Source organism: Engraulis encrasicolus, chromosome 15, assembly GCF_034702125.1.
Source record: "Engraulis encrasicolus isolate BLACKSEA-1 chromosome 15, IST_EnEncr_1.0, whole genome shotgun sequence".
In the NCBI taxonomy this organism is placed as follows: domain Eukaryota; kingdom Metazoa; phylum Chordata; class Actinopteri; order Clupeiformes; family Engraulidae; genus Engraulis; species Engraulis encrasicolus.
Genome location: NC_085871.1, coordinates 48,308,932 through 48,326,431, shown reverse-complemented (window position 1 = coordinate 48,326,431; position 17,500 = coordinate 48,308,932). Strand labels below are relative to the sequence as shown.

Below are 17,500 nucleotides of genomic sequence, written 5' to 3'. Positions count from 1 at the left end.
ATTCCTCCTCCTTCTTTCCTCTTTCCTATTCTACCACTTTCTCTTACTCCTTTTTTTCTACTGTTGATTCTCGGCTGAAAACCCCCCTTACGACAATCGCTGGAACGTTACCCCCCAGGACCATCGCAAGCGATTGTCGGGAAAGATTTCCTCATCGTGAGCGACGTTCTAAGATAGAACTTTGGCAGCTCAAAGAGTCGCCGATCGCAAATCGTAGAAATCAAACAGTCTTTGATATTTTCGACTGGAAATAGAACATCGGGCATTGTCTCGGTGGCTGCGAGCAGCGACAAGATTGACAGTTGCGATTCTCTTCTAGTGTGCGGTGCACCCCGACGCCAAAATCGGACACACAATCGCTAGTCGTGTAGTTTGAGCCGGGCTTTAGTCTGTCTTTCCCTACCTCCCTCTTCTCTATATATTCATTCTCTCTTTCTCTACATTTGAAGAGTTCAGATGCAAAACCCCCTAACTCCATTTCTGAAGACCTGCACTTCCATATTTTTAGAGAACCCCATTATTTGTTTGGTTTACATGCATGTACTTGATAATACATATAAATAGTTATATTACATAAATAAAATAAAAACATGTGCAATTTTGATAGCTTTGTATTAAATAAAAATGAATTAAGATTATTTTCTGAAAAGGCACTTAGGGGGTTTTGCATATGAACTCTACATGTATTCCTCTTCTCTTTCTCCTCCATTGCTGCTTTCTTCCTCTTCCTCTTCCTCTTCCTCTTCCTCTTCCTCTGGTAATCCCTCCTCTTTCTTCTCTATTCCTTCTCTCTTCCCCTTCGTTTCTCCATCACTCTACTCTTTCTCTACCTCCCTCCATTCCTCCGCTTTCTATCCCTCTATTCTTCTACTCCTCCTGTTTATCCTGTCTTTCTCTTCATTTCTTTCTGCATGTTTTCCCACGCTCTGTCTCTTTTTCTTTACGTATTCTCACACCCTTTTCTCTCTGTTATTCCGAGAAGAGGCCCTACACATAAAAAATACATATTTGTGTGACTAATCGCACAAAAGCTCCCGAACTGTCATCAGTTTGTCTTTACTAGAAGGGAGTGGGCCACTGTGTGTGTGTGTGTGTGTGTGTGTGTGTGTGTGTGTGTGTGTGTGTGTGTGTGTGTGTGTGTGTGTGTGTGTGTGTGTGTGTGTGTGTGTGTGTGCGTGCGTGCCTGTGTGTGCGTGCGTGCCTGTGTGTGTGTGTTGTCTTTACTAGTAGGGAGTGAGCCACTGTGTGTCTTTGAGCTCCGTCTGGCCAGGATGTGATGAGGCCTTATTTTCTTTTAACTTTTTCCATTCACACTGTGGAACGCCCAGCTGTATTACCGTATGTGGCCGTACGTCATAAAATATCAGCTGTGACTTAACTCCATCGCTGTGTTTCCCCAATACAATAAAATGTATATTAAGATGGTGGTAACAGTAACATCATAGTCTTGGTATTCTCTCCAGATGGTTTGTGTGTGTGTGTATGTGTGTGTGTGTGCGTGTGTGTGTGTGTACCTCGATGATGTAGTCGTTTCCATCTTTCCCATGGACGGCCTTCACCGCACAAATGTCCAAACCTCCGAACATCTCAGCACACGAATCCACCCACAGGCGATACCTATGAGGAAATATATATATGATACGATAAATTATATAGGCATATAATATAATATAATATAATATAATATAATATAATATAATATAATATAATATAATATAATATAATATAATACAATATAACACAATATAACATAATATAATATGTGATGAATTGAAGGCCTCAATTTGGACATTCAGCAAACAAATAGGAAAGTTAAAAAAAAAAGTTTAAAAAAAATCGTTATTTGCGTTTTTCTCAGTTTCACTCCTAGAGACAGGTGGCCCCTTTTCTTGTGGTTAGTCACATATTTCCTCTCTGCATCTCCTTCCCATTTCTCACTAACATATGTCTGTACTATCTCACCCCTTCTCTCACACATTTACACACTTTCTCACACTCTCCCTACCAGGACTGGATTAATGCACAGGATAGATATGGCTGCAAGTGCAGCCTAAGGGCCCCCATCTGTCAGGGAGAGGGGGGGGGTCGCCTGATTGCCCCTGATTGCCCAAAAGTGAAACATTGCAGAATTGTGACAAGATGCAATATTGTGTTGAGTGCAGTTGGTAGACATTTTATCCTCAATTTCTAGCTACGTATATTTTTTACATGTTTTTAAACAAAATTTGCATTTTGGGGGGCCCCAGCAACCTGTATCCTACGGCAGTGGTTCCCAACCTATGGGTCGGGACCCAACTTACGGGTCGGGACCCAACTTAGGGGTCGCCAAAGATCCACAGAGGGTCGCGGAGCCCTCTTGATTTTAAGGGGTTTCATTTTAAATATATATACAGTATAGCCCATGTTGAATAAATGACAAAGCATTTAACTTATATATGCATAGATGCAACAAAAATTAAGGGCTACATTAAACATTGATTCTTTATTTGACCAAAGACGAATTGAGGAATAAAATAACTAAAATGAGTTTTCGCAGGAAATAGAGGGCATCTTGTGACTCCCTCTCGTGCGGGCGCTCACGCGGTTGGGTCATCAAAGCTTACAATAGTAAAAACATGGGTCCCTGAAGAAAAAGGTTGGGGACCACTGTCCTACAGGACCTAGGCCATCTTAATACACTGTCTCACAGTCTCCCTTCTCTTTACATCCCTTAAAGTCTCCCGTTCTCACACTCCCTGCCTGCACTGTTATCTAATGATTGGCTTAACCACAACTGTACCCCCTTCACTCCCCATAGTAGACATTAATCCACCTGACAGGAAATAGAGGAGAAAGAGAGAAAAATAACACTCTCAAATACGCAGAGCTGTCAAAACTCCTCTTTCTCTCCCTAAATCCCTCATGCTAAGATCTTAAATAATTTGTACAGTTCTTATCATTGTTTCACCTTTAGCAATGTATATCTGAGCCTGGCTTTTTCCGTGGAGTGTTTGGTAAATGTTGTATCTTTATTTTATACTATAGCAGCAGAGTTATTAATCCTAAGATTTCAATCGAAGTCAGTAGCAATTTCAAACAGTTCAGACCACAGCGTAATAATATTTATGTTGGATTGAGGCAACTATAGTATAGCTATTCAACTTAACTTAAACTCATATAGTACCTTATCTAAAGATCAACACTTCCATGTTGTCAGTTGCCATCACAAAACTTTGAAGGTGTCAGCCAATCAGAGAAAGCTTTGATGGTGTCAGCCAATCAGAGCAGAGCTCACCTGTCCGTCATGGCAATTTGTTCCAACATGGCCGACCCTGTATTGGCCTTCCAGTTCCCGGAAATAGACGTCCTCCTGGAAAACAAAACAACAAAATACATTTACAAGTGCTATTACATGTCATCATTTTGTTAATTAACCCATTTAAGCATGATGCTGCGTATAGGCCTACGCTGCACTGACTTATGCGCCTGGAGTGACATACTGTAGACACTGTATTCAGGCTTTTGAGATTTGAGGGTTTTTTATCCAAACAATGGGTATGTAAGAGCTGACTGCATACATTATATGCAAGATGAGAGTCCTAGCTTGCACTGCAACGTATTGTTATCTTGTGCTTTGGAGGCTGAGATATGTAGGTTTTTTATAGGCTGACGGCACCTTCCCCAAAAAGGGCTTAGGCATTCAGCGAGCATGTTTTACAGGTGCCTTAGGCTTGAGTGGGGTAAAACCATGGGTGTTGGATCACTGGTAGAGAGTTACTTGTGCACAATCCCTGGTGCTGAACAAAAAGATTACGTATTTTTTGAAAAAAGGTTCGCACACTTCTTTGGATTTTTCTTCTTGAAGTTATTTTTTCATCTTTTTATTTATTCATCCATTGGCAATGACGTTTCGACCTCTCGGTCTTCCTCAGATTTGAATCTGAGGAAGACCGAGAGGTCGAAATGTCATTGCCAATGGATGAATAAATAAAAAGATGAAAAAATAACTTCATGTTGGATCACTGGAACATGAAGATGCAGAGTATGCATTATGGCAGACAGTGAAAACTTCATCTTGACAAATAGCCAACAAATACAGAGTGAAAGCCCATTGGGAAACTCCAACTCCCATTGTCATTGTGACCCAGCACTCCACAGCAAACAAGTGAACACTGCACACTGCACACAACGAAATTGCATTTTATGCCTCACCCATGCAAGGGGGCAGCCCTCAGTGGCGCCCCATGGGGAGCAGTGCGGGTAGGGTAGGCCTGCATATACCAGGTGGAGAAAAGACATCATCAGGGTGAACAGTGAGGACTGTGGAGTGTAAGCCATGGGGCAGCTGTGGCCTAGAGCAGTGGTTTTCAAAGTGGGGTCCGGGGACCCCTGGGGGGCCCAAAGAGGTGCTAGGGGGGCCGCGGCAGGTTGGAAGAAAAAATGTTCCAAGAAATATAATAATTTGTTATTAATGTACACAAAAATAAACTAAACAATACTCCCAGTTAGTGTAGAACTGCATTATAATAATCTATTTCATCTCTGAATTCTGTATTTTACATATTCCAATGGGGCACTGACACACAGACCGAGACTATGGTTGTGAAAAAGAGTTCACAGGAAAGAAATAGTGTGGTACGACCCATGCAATCCACTGGTATACGGGGGCCTTGTCACGGAAAAGTTTGGGAACCCCTGGCCTAGAGATAGTGGTAGAGATGGTTGCCGGTTCACAGAGAAAGAGAGGGATGGAGAGAAAGTGTGTGTGTGTGAGACAGAGAAAGAGAGGGCACGAGAGTGTGTGAATGAGAGATCGTGAGAGAGAAAGAGGCGGGGTGTGTGTGAGGGTCAGTGGTGACACCTGCCACGTCTCCAGGGAGAGGGGGCGGGGCTTTACTCTCCACATTCAACGGCAGCCACCTGTCAGCATCACATTACATACACACACACACACTCACACACACACACACACACACACACACACACACACACACACACACACACACACACACTCACACACACACACTCATACACACACACACACACACACACATTATGCTCGCTCTAACTCTCGCTCTCTCTATCACACACACACACACACACACACACACACACACACACACACACACACACACACACACACACACACACACACACACACACACACACACACACACACACACACACACACACACACACACACACACACACACTCACTTTATTTGGATTGATATTGTATAGGAATCTGCTCACTGAATGCCCTAACACACACACACATTAACTAAATGATCTGATCATCATTAGAATACTTCTTTCTGTCTCTATTTCTCTGGCGTTGTGGGTGTTAGGTGAAAACTGAACATAAATTCTGCAACACCAAGCTCCTGTTTCTCTTATTTTAATATGATGTTTCAGGCAGGATGCCCTTCATCAGATATTACAAAGTTAAAAAACCCAGTTTAAATACCCATGATCCTATAGGTGGTACAAGCCCCCATCCAGGTGATCCTCAGATACAGTATACAGACCGATAGATTGTATTGTTTATTTGTCCTTTCAGAATATTGTTCTCTGCCATTTTCTCTGCATCTGATACAAAAACATACAATAGACAAAAACACAATAGACAAACACAACACCAACCCTCCCTCTAGGACAAAAAGACAGGTTGACAGTAGGACTTACAAAAAACCCAACTTAAAAACAGTACAATGCTATCCCCATTGGTGTCAGTCAATATTTACAATATATAAAATGAAATGGGAAATATGCATGGACCATAGAACATTGTGACTTTTTTTTTCTTTTTAAAAAAAAACAATCTTTCAAAAATGGCATTTTCATCTGGTAGGGAAAAGGGTCAGGTGCTTTAGCACCACCTCCTCCCTATCTGATATGCATGCCTATGCTCACGTATGTCTGCACTATCTCACTCCTACACAGTACCAAATGCAGTGTTAAATCAACACTTAGAGAGTACTCTGGGACCAAATGCACTCTAAAAGATGTTACATCGACTCTCTAAGAGTTGAATTAACACTGCTAATTTTACTGTGTATATATACAATGAAACGGGAAACTTCAGTGAAATTGGGCGTTAGGGCCACAGAAATAGGGAAATAGGGCCACAGACGGACGGCACGCAGCTGAGGTCGCCAGAGACAAAAGAAAATGAAAAAAATCTCGGTCTTCATCATGCTTGCCAACGAAATAATAAAAAGAAAAAAAATAACTTAAAGAAGAAGAAAATCGAAAGGAGTGTGCAAACTTTTTTGACGCAAATATGTACTTTTTTTGTTTAGCACCTGGGATTGTGCACAAGTAACTCTACAAGTGTTGGGTGTTAGGGCCACACAGTGGTGTAGTCTACTTTTTTGTGGTGGGTATACTGTATATTTGAGCATTTTTTGAAGTGGGTATACTGTATATATGTGTGCTATTCAAATCAATGGATCAATCAATTTTAAGTGGGTATACTGAAATCCCTGAAATTTAGAAGTGGGTATACTCCGTATACCCGCGTTCTACGTAGACTACACCACTGGTGCCACAGTATAGAAATAGGGCCACAGACGGACGGCACGCAGCTGAGGTCGCCAGAGACAAAAGAGCGCGCGCGATTGGCTGACAGCTGGTCCAGGCAGCAGCCCGCTGTGTTTGAGCGCGCTCCAGCGCACACACACACACACGACACACACACACACAGACACACACACACACAGACACACACGACACACACACACACACACACACACACACACACACACACACACACACACACACACACACACACACACACACACTGAGACTCAGACACACACACACAGACAGACAGACACACACAGACAGACAGACACACACACACAGACATACACACAGACACACAGACACACACACACACACACACACACACACACACACACACACACACACACACACACACACACACACACACACACACACACACACACACACACACACACACACACACACACACCCTCCTCCCCAGTGCACGCGGAGGCCTCATTCATATGCTAATGAGGTAGTGTGCCTCTCTCCCGCCAGCCAGCTGCACAACAATAGCCAACCCCAGCACACACACACACACACACACACACTCTCTCTCTCTCAATAGCCAACCCCACAAGCTGCTGCTGCTGCAACAGCCCAACCACTTCACTCCAGCACACACACACTCACAGACTCACAGACACACACACACACACAGTCTCACTCTCTGTCTATCTGTGGACCAGGACACACACACTCACCATCTCAAAAGCTACGAGCTCCACAAGCTGTTGCTACTGACCAGTCACTTCACTCCAGCACACACACACTCACACACACACAGAGTGGCTCGCTCTCTGTCTGCCTGTGGACCAGGACACACACACTCCATCTCACAAGCTACAAACTCCACTGTCTTTTTGTGGACCCGAACACACACACACACAGTCTCGCTCTCTGTCTGTTTGTGGACCCGAACACACACACACTCTGCGTCCCGGTCCCTGCTCTATCGGCAGCTATGGGGCCCTTCTCAGGAGATCCAGACGGGGAAGATGACAGCTTCAGCAGCAGCAGCGGCAGCGACCGAAAGGTAAACAACATTACTCTCTCTCCTCAACACACACACACACAATGCAAGTTTAACCTGCAGACACAGCATTATACATTTGCTGTTAACAGAATGAATGAAGGAAACGAAGGATAGCACTCTTCAGATGTTTACAGAATAAATAGAGAAAAATCTGAAGAGTGCTGTTTTTTGTGTGTCAGTACTTTGTTGTCTGTGTAAGCTTTTGCTACTTTTGCCTGCAACCAAATCTACCTTCGGGTAAAAATAAAGTTACATTACCTTACCTTACCTTACCTTACCTTCACTTCCTTCATTCATCAATATAGTATGTTGGATTCAGCACCCAGTTATGATCTGTATTAAATAGTATAGGCGATAGTGTGAGCGCGTCTCCTTTACGTCATCTGTTACCAGAATGCCAATGACCAAGTCGTAGTGCAGTACTAAAGGCAGAGGCGCGTTTTGTTGTCACCAGACTGGGAAGGTAGCCTTTTGGGGCCCCCAAGTTCCTGGACGGTGAATAACAGCTCACACTTCGCTATAGTAGTGTCAAATTTCTTTCAAATGTTCACTCTTTTGAAATTTTACATGGGGCCCCAGCTGAAGCTAGAGTCGCCTGTGACTTAAGGCCCTATGTCATAGTATTGTAGTGCTATGGTAGTTATGTATGTGTGTGTGTGTGTGTGTGTGTGTGTGTGTGTGTGTGTGTGTTCGCGCATGCATGGGTGCGTACGTGCGTGCGTGTGTGTGTGAGGGAGCAAGAGAGAGAGAGAGAGCGAGTGAGGCATTTTGCTACCTGATTTTGCTATTTGTTTACTGCAATGTACAAACCCCAACTCCGATGAAGTTGGGACGTTTGGTAAACAGTGAATAAAATCAAAATGCTATCATTTTCAAAACATTCAATCTATTCATTAGATGGAGAATAGTGAAAAGACAACATATTAAGTGTTAAAACCGAGAAAAAATATTGTTTTGGGGGACATATGTACTCATTTCTAATTTGATAAATCCAACACGTCTCAAAAGAGTTGGGACGGGGATCAGTGAAATTTAGTAAACATCCAAATAAGATAAAACAACAAAGAAGAACATTTCAAAATGAATTGTACTGACGGACAATATAGGTGTCCAGGTATAAGATCATCACAGAGAGGCTGAGTCACTCAGAATTAAAGATGCAAAGGGAATAATTACCATAGTTATTACATACATTTTTGAATTCCCTTTGATTTAGCACGATTGAGTGTATATAAGACATATTTTTGTCAGTAAAATCATTGTATAGGTTCATGACATCATGAAATATATATTGGCTGTAGTCTCACTCTAGCACTCCAGGAATTAGAGCTATTGAAAATTGACCATATTAAGAATGCTTAATGCATGAAAATGATACAGGGGTGTAACATTCTCCTAAGCACCTGAGCTCACTTGAAATAGACCCAGAAGACATGGGAAACTGTCCTTTGCTTACAGAAGTCAGCAGAAGTTGTAGAAGTCCATTCTTTTTGACAATAATAGAGCATTGCACATCCTGTGCTACAGTGAAAGTGGACCATCCAACTTGTGTTAGTACTAGCTTCAAAAGTCAGCCTCCATGATGGCATGCGGGTGCAGTAGTGCATTGGTTAAGATGTTCTCACTCATCTGTAGAGTTGAATACAGTGCTGAATGGTATAAATGGGTTTTAAACAGCATGAAAAGCCACTCATGCATTATATTTTGAAGGGAGATCTTCGATTACTGCCACATAGTAAGGTCAAATTGCATTCTCTATTATGTTTTAACAGTTTGGCTCCATCATAAGGACCAGAAGGTGATAAAATGGTGGGTTTTTGGTCAAGACCTGTCACACTGTAAGCACTACAGAAAGGAAAACATTGCAAAACATGACAAGGAATACACCCACCATTTAAGCTGGTGAAATCATGTCCAAGATAGGAATTAACACTGTTTTTTATATAAAATCATCTCATCTGTTAATGTATTTAACTGTTAAGTGTTGTCTTTTGTTTTGTTTTTAGTCTTCCTCGACATTTGCTGCCATTTATTGTCCCCATCCCAACTCTTTTGAGACGTGTTGGATTTATCAAAATAGAAATGAGTACATATGTCCCCCAAAACAATCTTTTTTCTCGGTTTTAACACTTAATATGTTGTCTTTTCACTATTCTCCATCTAATGAATAGATTGAATGTTTTGAAAATGATAGCATTTTAATTTTATTCACTGTTTACCAAACGTCCCAACTTCATCGGAGTTGGGGTTTGTACAAAGCGGATTCCAAAAAAGTTGGGACACTTCGTATTTTGTGAATAAAATCAAAATGCTGGAATTTTCAAAACATTCAATCCATGCATAAGATGAACAATGGCACTAGGTCAACATAGGAACAGTTAAAATGAGGCAAAAGCATTGTTTTGAGGGAAATATGTGGTCATTTAAAATTCGACCCATGCAACAAATCTCAAAAAAGTTGGGACAGGGCCAAAAAATGTTGTAATAGTTGAATAATTCTAAAAATAACACAAGGAGGAATATTTTGAAAGGAACTAGATTGACTGCCAACATGAATGCACAGATAAAAAAAACCATCACAGAAAGGCTGTGGCACTCAAAAGCGAATATTTTGAGGGACTAATTACTGATCTATTACACAGAAAGATTGAATTATCAAAATTGCAGGCATATAAGGCCTATTTCTGTAATGTAGAGTTCTGTGAAATCATTGCACGAGTTATGAGATCATGACATACCCATCGTCAATAAGCCAACTATGACACACAAAAATGACCATAAACACAACACTTGATTAAGGCACATGATGCAGACATTAAACAGAGTTGCAAGTGGCAAAGCTCATTCTATATGGACCTAGGTGACATGTGAAACTGTCCTCTGATTACAGAATGGAAAATATTTCATTCTTTTTTAAAATCATGGAGTCATGCACCCTCCAGGTTATGAAGAAAATGAAAACTTCAGCTTGATTTAGTGGTCAGTCTGAAAGACTGCATATATGATGGTAAAGGGGTGCAGAGATGCCTTGGTTATGGTCTCCTTACTCATGTAGAGCATTAAAATGAGGGCTGAATGATATGTTCAGACTTTAAACAGCATACATAGCTACCAAGGCATTATATTTTGGAGCACAGTCTTAAGATATTGCCCCATAATGATGGCAAATTTCAATCTCTACTATGTTCCAACAGTGTGGTTCCATCATAAGAGTAAACAGGTGACAAATTTGTTTTCTTGCAGTGAGGATATGCCACGTATTAAGCATAACAAGAAGGTAAACAAGTCGAAGAACACACCTATCAGTTGAGCTGCTGAAATCATGTCTCGCACATCAAAATATCTATTTTTTAAATAAAATCATGCCATCAGTCAAAGTATTTACATGTTAAGTCTCCTCCCTTGTGTTGTGTTTAGTCTTATCCAAAATAAAAAGCATTTTATTGGCCCTGTCCCAACTTTTTTGGAATTTGTTGCAAGGGTGAAATTTTAAATTATCACATAATTACCCCAAAACAATCATTCTGCTTGGCTTTAACAACTGATATGTTGTCTGTACACAATGCTCTACCTTATTAACATATTGAATGTTTTGAAAATTCCAGCATTTTGATTTTATTCACAAAATACCAATTGTCCCAATTTTTTTGGAATCCGCTTTGTATGTGCAATAAGGTGTTTGTTCATGTCTTGTATCTATGTATCTATGTCAGCTGTCAGCTTTCCCTCGGGATTAATACAAGTACTCTACTCTACTCTACAAGGCCTATATAAAGAAAGTGACAGTAAAAGCTGACTTGATTTGACTTGACTTGATTCTCTTTCAGACGCGTAAGCCACTGGTGGAGAAGAGAAGACGAGCGCGCATCAATGAGAGTCTACAGGAACTCAGGATGCTGCTGCCGGACACTGAGGTGAGTCTCCGGCTTTATGTGTGTGTGTGTGTGTGAGTGTGTGTGTGTGTGTGTGTGTGTGTGTGTGTGTGTGTTTGTGGTACAGGGAGGTGAGTTTCTGGCTTTGTATGTTCTTATTCATGGGCAGTGAGGTGCAGGTGTCATCGCGGGTCTTGGTGTGTGTGTGTGTCAGTGTTGTCTTATGTTTGTTTTATGGCCCTCATGGTCTTGTTTGGGGTGGTGGTAGCTCTGGTGGTAGAAGAGCCATTCGGCAACCCAAAGGTTGCAGGTTCGAGCCCTGTTTTGCCTGACCCCATCGATGTGTGTCCTTGCGCACTATAGCCTACTTAACCCCAGTTGCCCCTGGTGGCAAGGTGGTACCAGAGAGAGAGAGGTTCCATTGGCCCATTGTTTCCGGGTTCTATTATTGCAAGGGGAAGGGGGGATCCCCCTTTAGGCAGACCTAAGCAGACCTAAGGACTGTTCTATTCAATGCTAGGAGTATTATGACATGTTAGGTGCCCATAGCAACCTATTACATTGGCATATCTCTATATACTTAAAGAATCTATGGTGGTACCCTGTGTGGCAGCCACTGCCACCTGTGTATGCATGTATGATTCTGAATGGGTGAATGTGAGGTATACAATGCGCTTTGAGTGCTTGAAGGAGTGGAAAGGCAGCAAATCTACCATTTAGTAGCCATGTCATAGGCATTGAAGAGGTGGAAAAGGCTCTATAACAGTGTTTCTCAACGGGGGCGCTACAACCCCCCCAGGGGGTGTTATGCCCTATGGCAGTGTTTCTCAAACTTTTTCAGACCGAGGACCACTTTGTGCCCCAAGAAATGTTCAGGGGACCACTGAATTGACAGTTGACGGGTGCTAACTTGACACTGCTAATTTAAATGCAGATCATTTACTTTTTATTCACATTGCAAGCCTGTCTTATTTTGGTGATAAGACCTCTGTTATGTTCAGCTTTGTAATTATGTTGCAAAATAGCCTACTGCTAGCTTGTCTTGAAATAGTAGAAATCCCCTTGCGGACCACCTGAGCTCTGTCGCGGACCACCAGTGGTCCCCGGACCACACTTTGAGAATCACTGCTCTAGGGGGACGTTGAGAAGGATACAGCTGAGTGGGGGCAGGGTTGAGTTCCCATTGGGGGACATTAGTCTATTCTATTTTCCAAAAATTAAGGGGGGCGTTCGCAGGCTTATGAGGAGGTCAAGGGGGCATTGGGAGGCTTACGATGAGGTCAAGTGGGTCGATGAGGTCATAGCTATCCTGCCATACAAATGACATGCGTGCGTGCGTGCGTGCGTGTGTGTGTATGTGTACAATAAATCTTGTGTTTGTGTGTGTTTGTGTTATTCAGTTGTCATCAAAGATGGAGAACGCAGAGGTTCTAGAGATGACAGTGAAGCGTGTGGAACAAATTTTACAGAACCGCTCTGAAGGTGAGACACACACATTCATATGCACACAGTTTTTTGTAGCAGGAAGCAGTCCTTCCTGGATTTTGCACTGGGATTTTGTGATTTTTGCGGTCAAAATGTCTGATTTTTTGCAAAGATTTTGCGCCCCTTTCTGGGTTTTTTTGGTAACTGAAAACAGCAATCAGTCTAAGCAGACTTAAGACAAAAGAGAGAGAGATTCAAAAACGCACTTCCTTTTAATTTTCTGTAGAAATCCCAACACAAATTACATTTACAAAAGTTACATTTGGCCATCATCAAAAAACACTGTCGGTCCAGCTATTTATAGGCTACCCACGTCCCTGTCCGACGAGCCACACCCCCTCTTGAAGAGAGAGACGAGGGTCTTGCTTATCAAGCTACCTGCCAGAAGATGGTATGCCAGATACCACCAAGAATTGAAGTTCCTTGAAAATACGAGCTATCAACCTCGAGCTCCGTAGCGCTTGTGCGCCCACTCTTTTCCTCAGAAACCATCAGTTCATGCAACGCCTCGGAACAGCGAATCATGCGATTAACCATCACAACCTGTACCAGCACGAAGTTTTGCACGAACAGACAACTTGTGCGACAAAACAACAAGAAGAAACGCATTGCGCTCATTTCATAGTTTTGTTTTCATTGCATTGTTTCTCCACGCTGTAAAACGTGTGCTGAGGGATTTTAGACAGGGGGTCGTTTCTCGACAGTGACTTTGCTAACGACGTTAGCCATTTTGTTCGTTCTTAAGACCAACGTTGTAACCAAGGTCTTGAGTTGGTCTTAAGTTGTTCTTAAGTTGTTCTTAAGTTGGTCTTGCGTCTAAAGACCAACTGAAGACCAACTTAAGACCAACTCAAGAGCAACTTACGACCAACTCAAGACCGACTTAAGACGGTTAGCAACGACAAGAATCGAGAAACGGAGTCCAGGACTGTCTTTGCACGCGCGCTGTTGTGAAAAGCAGAGTGGAACGCACCGTCCGATCTGTCTCTGTCATCCCGTTGACTGTCAAAATTTGGCCTTTAGAAAATTTCCCGGATTTTGGCTTAAAATATGGGAATTTTCCCGGATTTTGGGAGCTCAAAGTTGACAGGTATGCATGCTGGATGCCAGCTGCCTATAAACTCCACAGAATGTTGAAGGGGACAAAGGGGAAAATTTGCGGGGAAAATGCGGCTTTACAGGAATTACGTGGCATCGTGAAATTATGCGGAATATCATTGAATTTGCATGAATCCACGCGATCGCTGAATCGTGAAAAACTGGAGGGACTGAGGTAGTGTCTTAATAGACTTCAACAGTGGTTCTCAAACTTTTTGTGTGAAGTACCACCTGAGAAAATATTGAACTCTCCAAGTACCACCTTGACAACCAACATTGGAATATCGCAGCAAATGCCTTCTAAATTCACTTTTGCCAGTCAATATCGGAGAGGTTCATAATGGCATCAACAGCTACAGTCACATTCAGTGCAAGTTTGTTTTTAAATGTCTTGCTTGCCTAGTAGGCCTATTATTCTGCATTACATGTGCAGAGTTCAGATGCAAAAACCCCTAACTCCATTTCTGAAGACCTGCACTTCTATATTTTTAGAGAACCCCATTGTTGGTTTGGTTTACATTCATGTACTTGATAATACATGTAAATAGTTATATTACATAAATAAAATAAAAAATGTATTTAATAAAACAAAACATTTTGACAGCTTTGTATTAAATAAAAATGAATTAAGATCATTTTCTGAAAAGGCACTTAGGGGGTTTTGCATCTGAACTCTTCATTTTCAGATTCATACAATTCAATATTACAAAATGTGAGACCAAAGAGACATTTTCATTTGCAACAACGTGATCAGCCAAAAAATAAAAAAAAATCTAAGTACCACCAGAGATGTCTCAAGTACCACCAGTGGTACACGTACCACAGTTTGAGCACCACTGCCCTACAATACGTTGTTCAGCAGCAATGCTCAAGGATTCTTACTTTATTGTGTTACTTTCTGCTTTAAAATGTCGAAGAAATGAAAGGACAGTTAAACAGAGTGTTCATCCTTGTTCTATGATGCTATTTTGGCAGAGATGTTTCTTAAGATGCTACTATCAAAGATCTATTATCAATCCAGTTCACAACATTTTTGGCAAAGGGGTGAGCTCTTTTCTCTTCTATGAGACAGAATTTTTGCAACAAGTTGATGGTGCAGGAGAGCGCTTCGAAGCGGGCTACATCCACTATAATAATGATGTGTGTTGTGATGTGTATATAATGTGTGTGTGATGTGTATATAATGTGTAATGTGTGTGTTATGTCTCCCCCTAGAGGCCCCAGTTGAAGGTGAAGGAGAGCGTTTCGCTGCCGGCTACATCCAGTGCATGCACGAGGTTCACACCTTCGTCTCCGCCCCCTCCGGACTTCACGCTACCACGGCAACTCACCTGCTCAGCCACCTGCTGGAGTGCATGCCCCTACACTCACAGCAACACACACACACACACGACTTCAGCAGCCAACACACACACGACGACACCCAGGTGGACGAATCGATCACAGAACACGCGGAGGAGGAGCAGCAGGACAGGAACACCCAGGAACTAGAGGATTCACACTCACACACACCTGGACAAGACACACAGTCACACTCACACACACCTGGCCAAGACACACAGTCACACTCACACACACCTGGCCAAGACACACAGTCACACTCACACACACCAGGCCACGACACACAGTCACACACACTGCAGGAAACTCTCCTACACACGCCTCTTGAGCAGGACACACACCTGTCTACACCTGGGAATAAGCCACACCCCTGGTACACGGCAGCTCACTCGTACACACCTGAGCAGCAAGCTCAACTCTCATCACCTGTGTCCCCGCTACACACTGCTCCCACGCAGACTCACCTGTCCTCACCTGAGAATAGGCCACGCCCCTCTACACCTGGGCAGGTAGCTCACTGGTCCACCACCACACCTGAGCCACAGACCTCGTACACTGTTCCCATGGAGACTCAGCTCTCCATACCTGGGAATAAGCCACACCCCTACACACCTGGACAGGGAGCTCACCTTTCCATACCTGAGCCACATGCCTCCTACACTGCTCTCACAAAGCCAAACCTCATGGAGACTCAGGTCTCCGCACCCGGGAATAAGCCACACCCCTACACACCTGGACAGGGAGCTCATCTTTCTATACCTGAGCTGCGAGGTCCCCTCTCCTCCTCCTCACCTGTTCCACAGCTCTACTCCGCCCCGCTGCAGCAAGACATTTTACCTGGGCAGCAAGTTCTTCAACACACACCTGAGAATGGCTCTCACCTGTACACAGCTGGACCACCGGCTTACATACACACGCCCACGCAAACACACAGACAGACACACACACCTGATGGTAGTGGTTCTTCTCACCTCTACAATGCTGGTGCCCATTACCCACGCACTCCTCAGCCCTCCACACTACATCCCCAGCCCCACTCTGCTCCGCCGGCTGCTCCCATGACTACGGTCTCCCGGCAACTATACTATCCACAGGAACGGGCACAGGAAGTGGACATGATGGAGGAGGCGGGGCCACAGCCTGGCCAATCAGCTACGGTGCCACATGCCACGTGGAGGCCATGGTAGCCACGGTAATGAGAGGATGTGTGTTTGGTTTGATTTTATCCACAAATATTTCATTTTTATAGGCTATTACTGTGACCAATTATCACCAAGTGCTATGACCAATTCTCACGGAAAGTCTTCACCAGACTTGTCAAAAGTGAGAGTAAATTGAAAAACATTAAAAACCTGACAAGGATCCACCAAAAACGATACAACCAGCGCAGTCATCAGATCATTAGATAATTAAATTCCCTGTGTCAGCTGATCATATGACGTACACAAGTCTACTGGCTACTAAGATAAGGTACCTGTAGGAAGGAAGCTGTGTTTCTTTTTACTTTTGACACCTCTGTTCTTCATGGTGTTATTATAATTGTGAGTGTGTGTGTACTTTGAGACCTTCTGTAGATTTAGATTAGGAAACAGATTTGTGTGTGTGTGTGTGTGTGTGTGTGTGTGTGTGTGTGTGTGTGTGTGTGTGTGTGTGTGTGTGTGTGTGTGTGTGTGTGTGTGTGTGTGTGTGTGTGTGTGTGTGTGTGTGCCCCACACCTGCAAGACAGTGTGTAGGGAGTCCATCGTACAATATGTGTGTGTATGTGAAAAGTGATATAGTCATATTTACTGTTAGTTTATTATTATTGTTGTTAATTATTGATGAAGGTGTTGTTGCAGGTTGACCACACTGTTGATTACTAGATACTGAAAACACTCAATACAGGGTATCCTAATTAATATATTAGTATAAACATACACACTTAGAATCTATTGATGAATAGCTACCTAAAGCACTATAATATAATGTGCATAGTTTAAAATATTCAATAAAAAAACATGCCTCTATCATGCCTGGAGTTGGTGTTTATTTGTTGTCCTTATGTGTATGAAGCAAATAGGGGGATTCCTGCAGTGTTGCCAAATTGGGCAGTTTCTCCAATTTGGATGACGGTCTGCGGGTA

The 17,500-nt window shown here is 42.8% G+C and overlaps 1 protein-coding gene across 1 annotated transcript in view; it reads right to left on the bottom strand.

The window, feature by feature from the left end:
• Positions 1–17,500, bottom strand: part of LOC134464126 (synapsin-3-like) — a 304,168-nt gene that overhangs the window by 32,555 nt on the left and 254,113 nt on the right. The window contains exons 11-12 of the mRNA XM_063217584.1: positions 3,275–3,349; positions 1,515–1,617 (exon numbers count right to left, since the gene is read on the bottom strand). Coding sequence (XP_063073654.1) covers positions 1,515–1,617; positions 3,275–3,349 — 178 coding nt within the window. The remainder of the gene's footprint in view (positions 1–1,514; positions 1,618–3,274; positions 3,350–17,500) is intronic.